The sequence below is a fragment of the Lemur catta genome, chromosome 2 (assembly GCF_020740605.2).
Source record: "Lemur catta isolate mLemCat1 chromosome 2, mLemCat1.pri, whole genome shotgun sequence".
Lineage (NCBI taxonomy): Eukaryota > Metazoa > Chordata > Mammalia > Primates > Lemuridae > Lemur > Lemur catta.
Window position 1 is genome coordinate 46,387,163 of NC_059129.1, and position 11,372 is coordinate 46,398,534.

At 45.9% G+C, this 11,372-nt stretch overlaps 1 protein-coding gene across 11 annotated transcripts in view; it reads left to right on the forward strand.

The window, feature by feature from the left end:
- C2H6orf89 (chromosome 2 C6orf89 homolog) overlaps window positions 1-5,535 on the forward strand; it is a 38,986-nt gene extending 33,451 nt beyond the window's left edge. For 7 of the 11 annotated variants that reach the window (XM_045541856.1, XM_045541855.1, XM_045541850.1 and 4 more), the window contains one exon: window positions 214-5,535. In XM_045541856.1, coding sequence (XP_045397812.1) covers window positions 214-308 — 95 coding nt within the window. In that variant the 3' untranslated portion in view covers window positions 309-5,535. The remainder of the gene's footprint in view (window positions 1-213) is intronic. The other 4 variants (XR_006733236.1, XR_006733237.1, XR_006733238.1 and 1 more) reach the window with 4 other exon arrangements.
- Window positions 5,536-11,372: the final 5,837 nt, after the last annotated feature.

Genomic DNA, 11,372 nt, shown 5'->3' on the forward strand with positions numbered 1-11,372 from the left:
GTGTGCCCTGTCCCTGACACTCCCGTGCACTTGCCTGCAGGTGTGCCCTGTCCCTGACACTCCCATGCACTTGCCTGCAGGTGTGCCCTGCCCCTGACACTCCCGTGCACTTGCCTGCAGGTGTGCCCTGTCCCTGACACTCCCGTGCACTTGCCTGCAGGTGTGCCCTGTCCCTGACACTCACGTGCTTTTCTCTTGCTGTTTCCCTTCAAGGCTATGCCCGCGCCACCCACTGGAAGGTCTACATTATAGCCAGAGGGGTCCAGCCCTTGGTCTTCTGCGACGGAACCACTCTCTCAGAACTATAGGAAGCAGAACTTTATTCGGGAACAATTTGAGAGCTGAAAACCAGGTTGAAAGGGGGGCAATAAAAACAAAAACGATGAAACCGCTTTCTAGGGGTTGGCTACTTAGTTACCTGCCCTTTGCATGCATGAGCCAGCCGGCTGTGAACTGTGAGGCAGTGGCCAGGGCCAACCCCTGCTGACTCTTCCTGCAGGTGATTCTGGAAGAATTCTAGCCTGGCTACTTGGTTAGGACTTCGCCAGCACCCATCTGTGAACAACTGAGCTCGTCCAGGCCTTTGGGCACTGCGACACTGAGGCTGCCCCTCAGGCAGGAAAGAGGGTGGGTGCCTTCCTTCACTGGCCTCGGCACGAGCTGCCCTGCTGGCTCCCTGGCAGCTGAGGGGCAGCCAGCTGGCTCTGACACGGCCATCCTTCACCAGGTGAGCCTGTTCATCCCTGTCTTCCTGGCCTCATCACCCTGTACTTTTTTGGAAAGCCACAGCTGATTGAAGAAATCATTGCAGTTTCTCGAGCATGATTGAATCTAGAACCAGTGAAAAGTCAAATAACCTTGAATTGCATGTGTTATTTCTTTCCCAGTACCCATGGCTCTTGGAATCTCAGTGATACCAGAGTAGAGTCTGATTATAATTTGAAGTGGGAATTCCTAAAGTAACATTTTTCTCCATTTTATCAGGTTCGTAAACTCCCTGCCCCGTCCCTTGCCCATCTGGATGGTTTTTCAGAATCTTGGCTCTAGTCGCCTCTGCCTTGGCTGGGCCAGAGCCCGTTACTGCTGAGGCAGCACTCACTGCTCCTGTCAGCTGCGTCGTCTTTAGCGAGCGTCTTCAGAGAGGAGTGAGTTAGAGTAGCTGGCCTGGGGAGAGGGTGCCTCCCTGGGTTTGATCTTCAGAGTCTGATTTTCTGCAGAGAAGATGTTTTACAGATGCGTCAAAGCTGATGTTGTAATGTGGTTGTGGGAGGAACTCCAGACCCAAAGGGTTTGCCAGCTGCATGTGCAACTGACTGTGGTCCTCTGTCTGGAAATGATTTTTGTCTTTGTGCTGGGAAACAAGGTGAGGTATTTTTATTTTTTGCAATAATATAAAGCTGTGTTCTTCTGATTGGCTGATTCACTATGCTCATTGTTCTCCCCCAAATGTTTTTGGTATGTATTAATCAAATGGTATAAATAAGGACACTTGTCCCCTGTTTTCCTTTATTATTCCTTTATTGACACTGTTAGATACCTGGCCATTGGTCATGCCATCACCAAGATGAAGAAAAAAACCTCACTGTGGCCTCTGGCTCTGAATTGCAGAAATGAAATGGATACAGTAGGTGTCCTTGTCAGTCATGGGGAGTTAGACAGTTGTGAGGGAAGGTGGTCGTGACCCTCTGTGGGGTCCTCTTCATCGGTGGAGGAGCCTGCACCTCATCTCCCAGGCCCTCTTTCTCACAGCAGCGGAATCACCCAGCACCTGAAGCCTGTTTGTCTGTGAGCTTCTCAAGGACAAGCAGAGTTCCCAGAACTCAGGGTGGAAACACTCGGAGCCTCCTCCGTGGAAGGCTTGAATGGAACTAGGATGAACTGTACCTGAGGGAATTTCTCCTTAAAAGAATGAGGCCCATGTGTGGTTTTATACAGGAAAAACAAAACTTTTTGTACATATAAAAGTCATGCTGCTAAGCAATTGTGATTTAAGAGGTTTTAAGTCAGAGGGATCATCTAGAGGCCAGCCCTGTGCAAGCTTTTAGAGCCTTCTGCGTGTCCCTACTCCTGCTGCACACGGGGAAGGATGACACAGAAACAAATTCTTCAGAGGACTCTCAGAGTTGTCTTCAATTAGACCCTTCTAGTTAACAAAAGAGAGGCGTCCTTAGGAGCAAAACAACTGTGTCGACAATTGAGATCTCTGTTTTGTTTCTGTGAGTTGCCTTGTGTTCCTTCTCCATTCCTCTCCAGCCCTTGACAATCTTAAATGTCCATAAAATACCCACTTCAGCACAAAACTTGAAAACTAAGGAACCCTTGCACGTATTGGTATTCTAAAGCATCCCCTGGAAAGTCTCCTAAGCCCCCGAGCTGTTTTGTAGCTCAGCAAAGAATGGTTATAGCAGAAGATAGTAGAGACTTTTGTGCATATACTACTCATTTTACTTAAAATCTATCCAGTTCAGACTTGAATATAGATTTGTATTTTGGGAGAAATTCTCCAAAGAGAGTTTTCTGCTCTTAGTTACCAGAAACATAGCAGTAATTCATCTTCTTCTTAAGGTAATTCTGATAAGCAGAATCTGCTACTGTCCGGTCCTACAGGAAGGGCTGGGGGATGGGGAGCCAGTCCCTTTCTAGTTATCCAAGGCTTGGTGCGGAACGCCGCAGGATTACTCCTATCCTTCTAGCTCTCAGCCTCTGGCAGAAAGTAGCAAAAGTCCCTCTGCATGACCTGGTGTGGGAAAGAGCGTTGTTAAGATGAGGCAGTGGGGTTGCGGGGCCGTGGTAGGATCATCTGACCAACTCCCCATCTCCACCACTGCAATACGAACAAAACCACAGCTCTGAAAAGCAGGACTTGTTCGTAAGTTTGTTGAGCATTTACTAAGAGGTGACATGGCAGTGACCTCCACACATGGGTTAGCTTCACCTTCTTGTAGGTTCCTACCACAGAGGTGCATATGCCCAGAAGTCAGCTTTCTGGGGAGACAGAGAGGCATTCTGGTGCCAGTTTGAAGCGTATGTGTCCAAATGTCCTCAGCTCTCCAGCAGCCAGACATTGCATGGACACCACGCCTATTCTGGTGGATGCAAAGAGGCAGAGCTTACCCTCACCTCCCCCTCAACTTTTTCAGGGAAGGGAGGAAGTAAAATAACAGTGGTTTATGAAAACAGAAATACACTATTTGGTGAAAGACAAAACAGTCAATGAAAAGGGCAGATTTGGCTCATTTTGTGAGAGAAAGTAGTAACATCTGTCTAGTCCATTCTCACTTAACAAAGTGCCTGCTGTATATGATCTCCTTTACTCTTCGCCCAATCCTCTAAAGGAGCATTAGATCCTCATTTTACAAGTAAAGCCATGAAGGCTTGGGCGAGCCAACTGCTGGTGGGCGGGTGGGTGGCTCCATGGCGCATGTCCTCCTGCTGCGGCACGGCGTGGTGCCCGAGAAGAGAGCTGTGGGTGCCGTCGGCTCAGGTGTGCCCCAGCGGGGGGCCAGCAAGCCAGCAACTGCAGGGTTTGTTTTTAAAACTCTTCTGGACAGAAATGGAGGAGGAAAGAATCTAACCATATGACTTTTATAAAATTCCTTTCACTTTCTCCCTCCCCCTTTGAAAACTCTTTTTAAAAATGAGTGAGTATTGCTGGAAGACAACTGTGTCCAGCCATTTTCCTGTCACCACGTTATTCCAGATGTGTAACCAAAGGAGGGAGTCACTCTATCCAATTCCAGTTGTGGGTCCCCTTGGAGTTTACATCACTTGTTTTTCAGTTCTCAGCTTTCTATTCTCTTCTCCCCAAATCCAGCATAGGCCTCAGTGTAGGAAAAATTATTGTAAAACAAAATCTCAAACTCCTTAGCTGCATGTGATGTGCTTAATCATTTGAATACGGTCTGGAATGAGTGTGCTCGTTACCCAGTCGCTTCCTTCGTAAATGTTCAAACCCCAGAGCAAACGTTTGCTTCTCATCATCTGTTTGTCCAGGAGAAGGCCGGGTTGTAGGCGAAAGGGAGGGAGGGCTGTGCTGTGTGTCTGTTTGCGTGGAGAGAGGTGATTTTGTCTGCCTTTTGAGAATCAGTTGTTAAACAGAGGGGTCTTTTAGGCTTTTGAGCTCTCTTAGCGATGGAGGAAATACTGTCCTGAGTACGCAAGTTCCACACTCACTGCCTTACAGTGGTGACCCCACTGGCTACTAGAATTTGCGGGAGGCAGAAGGTGTCAGAGATGTGCTTGAAAATAGTATTTTAGGTTGAGATTCTCTCCATGTTTGGACTGCAGGTGCTGTGCACAGAGCCGGGGCACGTCAGGGCAGAGGCCAGGACGGTGAAGGCACTTGCGGAGACAGCCCTGCGGCAAATAGAAAAGGGGAGGCCCTGGGAGCGTGCCGTGTCACCAGCAGCATGCAGACCCCTGTCGTGCCCACCCCCAGCCTCCAGAGAGCCTGTGGGTCCCCCCACAAAAGCATGTCAGGGAGACGGACAGGTGCTCTCCCTCCCACGCGCACATCCAAGTCCACCCACCTGGACGCAGCGTGACTCAGAGAGACCTCAGCCAGCTTGTCTGTTGTCCAGGTCCCTCAGTGTCTGGTTTCCCTGCCCTGCATAATTTAAGCATTAGAGCTAAATACATCTGTCATTTTCCTCTCCCTGGAGACCGTGAGATGTCCAGACTTTTTCAGACTGGTGGAGAGGAGGAATGTTACGAAACTAAGCGGAGGCCTGGAACGGTCGAGATGTGGTGGGGCTGGACCAGAGGCCCTGGTGCCTGCGCCTGGTGTGTCAGGCAGGCAGCAGCCACCAATCCCAGTGAGCCGTGGCCGCGAGCACCATGCAGAGCGGGGAGCCCGGCTGGGTTTTGAGCCTCAGACGGAAACCGGGGAGTGGGGGGGTTGGGACATCTGCTTTGTGCCAGGCTCCGTTCACCTCGTTCCGCAGTTCCTCACGGCAGCTCTGTGGGGCCGGTGTGGTCATCCTGTGCAGCTGCCTTTACTCCCCGCTTAGCAGTGTCCCCAGCGCCCCATGCTTCAAGCTGCAGCCCCTCCGAGCACTTTAGACCCTTTCAGGAACAAACTTGGTGACAGGAACCAACAGACACATGGTGTCCAGTCTCATCATAGGCCACTTTCCCTCCACACTTTTTTCCACAGTTTTACCCTCAGAAAAATGCTGGCTGTGATTTTTTTCTCCTCCTTCCTCCCTCCCTGCTGAGGAAAGGCCAGCAACGGATGCCGAGGGCCGGGGAGGAGGAGACACTGAGGCACACGTGAGCCGGGGACGGCCCTCACCGGGGCCGGAGCCGGCGGCAGCCGCAGTTCATCTCCGGGGAACCAGGCTGTGGGGGCCTGGGTGGTCCCAGCGCAAGGGCTCGGAACGGTCTGAGCCATGAGTGTGTATGTGGAACAAGTACTTAATGTGCTGCAAACTTGCAAAGATTTCCACCATGTAAAGAATGTATGTAAATTAAAGTTTTATGTAATGAAAGTTTTTACTTTTTGCAATTAAAAGTGTGTATGTTGGTTGGTAAGAACTTTCGTCTCCTTGGTGTCGCTCTTTAATTTCCAGTTTTCTCTTATTTCCTCTTCTCCCATAACTGGGGGAGCGGGAGCCACGTCCTGCTCTCAGGCAAGTCTGTGGGGCTCTTCTGTGGGCCTTGCGGGGTCCCGGGCCCTGCCTGGCTCTGGTCTTCCCTAGAATTCTCCCCAGTGTGTGCTTGCTTGTGTTCACAGGCTCTTCTTTGTCCCCACACCAGCCTTTTGCCCACAGTGGCTTCTGATCTGCTGTTCTGAATTCTCAAATCTCAGTCCTTTTAATGCCCTCCCCTGTGCACGCACTTTGTCCAGAATTCAAGTGAGACCCTAGATGCCCTTTCCTTCTCCCGGCTGGCCGCACACAGCCCAGATGTGCCATGGGGCCTCACCCATGGGTGTCCTCGGTTCTTGCTGGCTCACCCCAGCTGCCACCAGGTAAAAGGCCACTCTCAGCACATAACTAACTCAGTGCAGATTTGAGTCAAGTCATTTCTGTGTCATTTTTTTCTTGCAATTTCTTTTTTATATATACACAGTTTTATATAAATGCATATATAGGACCATTTCTTCTATACTGTTTAGTGCCCTGTTTTATTTTCCTCTGTTACTTGCTGCACTCAGGAAGGTTCTCTTCCTCTTCCCCACATTATCCTCCCCTTTCCCTGTCAGGTACATGTTGCCTGTGCACAGCCGTACCCTGCCATGTGTCTTTCCATAATCTCCTTTATACTCTCTAAACATAATCGTACACAGGGTTTTTGTCACTGCTTTACCAAAAGTGGGATCATGTTACATGCACTTTCTGCGTCCTGCTTTTCTTACTCAATTTTCAGGTCAGCTGGTGTGGATCTAATCCATTCTTTTTAATGGTTAATATTCCATGGTGTGGATGTACCATGGAATATGAGTAGTAGAAAAAATATTCTCTTATCGACAGTAAATCACATCCTGTTAAATGATTATTTGGATTATAAGTCAAGTCTGAAGTCAATGTAAAAAATAACTTGTTTTTACAAAATGTACATTCTTGTTTGTTCCAACCCTAATGTATCTTCTTCAAAAATCATTCCACTCCACAGTTCTGTTCATGTACCTACTTGAAAACCAGACGTGATAAGGACTTGGAAACAAACAAAAAAAGCGGAGTGGGGGGGCGGTTAAGGGCTTCATTCCATGTGAAAAGGCAGGGAAGCAGCCTGTCTCTGTCCTTTTCTTTCTGCACCCTCTACCCTCCCTCCACTTTTGTGATACTCACTACTCCCTTCTTGAACCTCTTGCCACTCTGTCTGCTCTGTAGAATCTTCTCCTGCCTGTCTCTGAAACATTCATCTCTCCCAGGGTTCTGCCCTGGGGTCCTCCTTTTCCCTCTCCCCACACTGTCCCTAGGAGATCTCAACTCCATACTTTACCTTCCACTGTGGGCACGTCACCTCCAGGCTACGTGCCCTGCCCACACCTCTCAGCTGAGCACTAGCCCTGTATATCCACGTGTCGGGAAGTCATCTCCACTGACTCCAAAGCGCCTCTAATTCACCACGTCCAAAACAACTGTGGCAGCTTCAGAGGGTCCTCTCTTTCCCTTCAGTCTCTCCTCCTGATCAAGACCAAGCTCTGGAGAATTCTGCCTCTTTATTGCGTATCCAGCCCTATTGCTGCTGTCTCAGTTAGGACCTTTCTGTTTCACTCTGCCGATAATCACCTAATCTGTAATTCACCAACCACTTAGCTGCCACAGCGATCTTCCTAAAGCACGAGTCTGGTCACCTCATTTCCGTGCTCCATGGTGACTCCATTGCGCCCAAGAGAGGAGTCCCGGCCTCCACTCCAGCCTAATTCCACTCCTCCCCTTCACCTCCCCTCCTCATCCGTTGTGCCCCACTTCTGCTGGGCCATCTTCATTCCTGGAAATGTCCAGGCTGGGGGTTTTGTTGTTTTAATTTTATTTTTTAGAGCAGTTTTAGGTTCACAGCAAAATTGAGTGGGAAGTGCAGCAAGTTCCCATATACCCTCTGCCACACGCGCGCAGCCTCCCCCATCAACATCCTACACCAGAGTGGTGCATTTGTTACAGTTGACGAACCTACACTGACACATCACGATCACCCAAAGTCTGTATTAGGTCCACTTCACTCTTGGTGTTGTACATTCTATGGGTTTGGACAAACGCATAAAAACGTGTGTCAATCACTGTAGTCTCATACAGAGTAGTTTTCACTGCCCTAAAAATCCTCAATGTTCTACCTATTCATGCCTTGCTCCCACCAACCCCTGGCAACCACCAGTCTTTTTACTGTCTCCATAGTTTTGTCTTTTCCAGAATGTCATATAGTTGGAATCATACAGTATGTAGCCTTTTCAGACTGGCTTCTTTCACTTAGTAATAGGCATGTAAGGTTCCTCCATGCCTTTTCATGGCTCAATAGTTCCTTTCTTTATAGTGCTGAATAATATTCCATTGTCTGGATGTACCAGAGTTTATCCATTCATCTACTGAAAGACATCTTCCTTGCTTGGTTGTTTCCAAGTTTTGCAATTACGAATAAAGCTGCTAAAAATATCCATGTGCAGGTTTTTGTGTGGATATAAGTTTTCAGTTAATTTGGCTGAATACCAAGGAGTACAATTACTAGAGCATATGGTAAGAGGATGTTTAGTTTTGTATAAAACCATTGAATTGTCTTCCAAAATGGCTGGTCCATTTTGCAATCCCACCAGCAATCAGTGGGAGTTCCTGTTGCTCCACATCCTTGCTTGCATTTGGTGGTGTCAGTGTTTTGGATTTCGGCCGTTCTAACAGGTGTGTAGATATCTTATTGTTCTATTTTTTATTTATTTATTTTTTTTGAGACAGAGTCTCACTTTGTTGCCCAGGCTAGGGTGAGTGCCGTGGCGTCAGCCTAGCTCACAGCAACCTCAAACTCCTGGGCTCAAGTGATTCTCCTGGCTCAGCCTCCGAGTAGCTGGGACTACAGGTACTCACCATCACGCCTGGCTGATTTTTTCTATTTTTAGTAGAGACAGGGCCTTGCTCTTGCTCAGGCTGGTCTCAAACTCCTGAGCTCAAGCAATTCTCCCGCCTTGGCCTCCTGGAGTGCTAGGATTACAGGTGTGAGCCACCACGCAGGCCCTTATTGTTGTTTTAATTTGCAATTCTCTAATGACACATGATGTTAAACATCTTATTGCCATCTGTATATCTTTAGTGAGTTTTCTGTTCAGGTCTTTTGCTCATTTTTAAATTGGGTTGTTTGTTTTTTTATTGTTGAGTTTTAAGAGTTCTTTGTATTTTTGCATAACATCCTTTATCACATGTGTCTTTTGCATTGTGTCTTTTGCAAATATTTTCTCCCAGTCTATGGTTTTTCTTCCCATTCTCTTAACATTGTCTTATGCAGAGCTGAAGTTTTTAATTTTAAGGAAGTCCAGCTTATCAGTTGTTTTTTTTTTCTTGGGTCATGCCTTCGATATTATATTTAAAAAGTCATTTCCATACCCAAGATCATCTAGGTTTTCTCCTGTGTTATCTTCTAGGAGTTTATAGTTTTATATTTTACATTTACATTTAGGTCCATTGTGAGTTAATTTTTGTGAAGGGTATAAGGCCTGTGTATAGATTCATTTTTTGCACGTCAGTGTCTAGTTGTTGTCACATTATTGTTGAAAAGATTTTCTTTGCTCCTTTGTCAAACACCGGTTGACTGTATTTATGTGGGTCTATTTCTGGGCTCTCTATTGTGTTTGCTTCATCTATTTGTTTATTCTTTTGTCAATACCATACTGTCTTGATTACTAATAGCTTTATAGTAAATCTTGAAGTCGGTGGTGTCAAGACTTCTTTAATGTTGAGTTGGATATTCTGGGTCTTTTGCTTCTCCATGTAAAGTTTAAATTTTATTTTTCAACATCCACAAAATAATTTGCTGGTATTTTGATTGGGATTGCACTGAGTCTATAGATCAAGTAGCATTGAGGCTGTTTTGATTAGAAATTATAATTCCTATCCCATGATAACATTTTTGAATGTCAGTGTCCTGTTTTGCTTAGTCTGAATTCCATTTTTATTATTGCACATTCCTCCAACATGACACATGTCCTTTAGGCTTTTTAAATATATCAAACTGAGAAGCCTCTAGACACCATGCTGAAGACAGATATTTCACCAATCTTATTTTTTCAGAATAATGACTTTATTATTTTTGTAAAAATGATACATTCTTATAAAGACTGAAGACAGTTTGGGTGATCTTATGAAAACCTCCACCCAGAGATAAGTACTAATGGCGTTCTACACATCTCTAGGATATTTCTAATACGAAGACTAGATAGAAATGCTTTTATTAAAATGGGACCAGTAGTGCTATTTGAAAAATAAAAGTTCTCAATCTAATTTTACATGAATCTAACAGAAGGAAGAAAACTCAGCGTTTCTTCCCCACAAAAAATATTAGTTCTTAAAAGATCTCTCTGAAGTTAGGATGATGAAAAACATTAAGAAATGAGAATTGTTCCTAATAAGGTTTCCTTTTTAGATGATGTGGTTCCGGGCTCTCAGGATGAGGAAATAGCTTACTCTTCTCCCACTTCAATTTGTGTTAATTACCTCTGTACTGATACTGTCAACATCCACGCATTTCCCTTTGCTCTGAAACCCTAATTCGCACAGTTGGCCTTCCCTTTATACTTCAACTCATTTTGTGGCTCACTGCCAGTACTTTTGCCATCCTTAGTTATTGTTTTTAAACTGTTACTTGGCAGAATTGCATCAAGAATGATTCGAGGATGGGTCACGAATGCTGTAGTTTCTGTGTTTGAGAATCTTTCTGCGGTCTTTATACTTGAATACACCTTGGCTGCGTAGAGTATTCTTGCATCACACTTTCTTTTGCTCAGAATTTGGAGACATTTCTCTACTGTCATCTGGCCTAGACCATTGGTAGAGGCAAGACCAAGGCCAAAGATTCCCTGTTAGAGGCACCACCCTTTGCCTTTTCTTTCTTTTAATCTATATGCCTGAAGAACTCTGTCTTTCTTAGTCTTTATCAGTTTTTCCTGGAACAAAGTGTGCTCTCTAGAGCTGCAATTCCAGTCTTCATTCTAGGGAAGATGTTTTGTATTTTCTTGTTAAATACTGTTTCTTTTCCATGTGTTGGGTTAGATTCTATAGTTGTTCTTTGGTTTTGTTGTCTTGATCTTGTATAGCTATTGTCTTTTTTAAATACTACTCTTATTTCTCCTCATTCACCCTGATTATCTCAGGCCTTCCCTCTACTGTTGAGGCTTGAGCCGCACAGGTTTGAACTGCACAGGTCCACTTCAATGCAGGTTTTTTTCAACAAATGCAGTTGGCCCTCCACATCCGCAGATTCCATATCCACAACCAAACACAGCTCAAAAATGCAATATTAGTGGGATACAAACCTGTGGATACAGACGGCCAACTTTTACCATACTCAGGTTCTGCAGGGCTGACTGCGAGACTTTGGTCTGCGCATGCTTGGCTCTTGGTGTCTACAAGGGATCCTGGCCCCAGTCCCCTCGGATGCCGAGGCATGACTGTGTGTCTATTTGCTTTTCGGCCACATCTGTTCAGTTTCTTGCTGTTTGTCATGTATTCGTTTTGGAAAAGTGCCCTCAAGTTTGTTTCCTTTTTATTTCATTCTGTTTCATCTTCGAGTGCTTACTTTCTTGAATTCATATTGTCATTAAATTTTTCTCAGTACAAATCCCAGCTCTGGCCTATAGGAGAGTGACTATGGAGAGTTCTGCCCACCCCTCTGGTCCTTGGTTTCCTCAACCAAAAATCAGCACAGCTAATACCATCTTCAGGGGTCAGCAC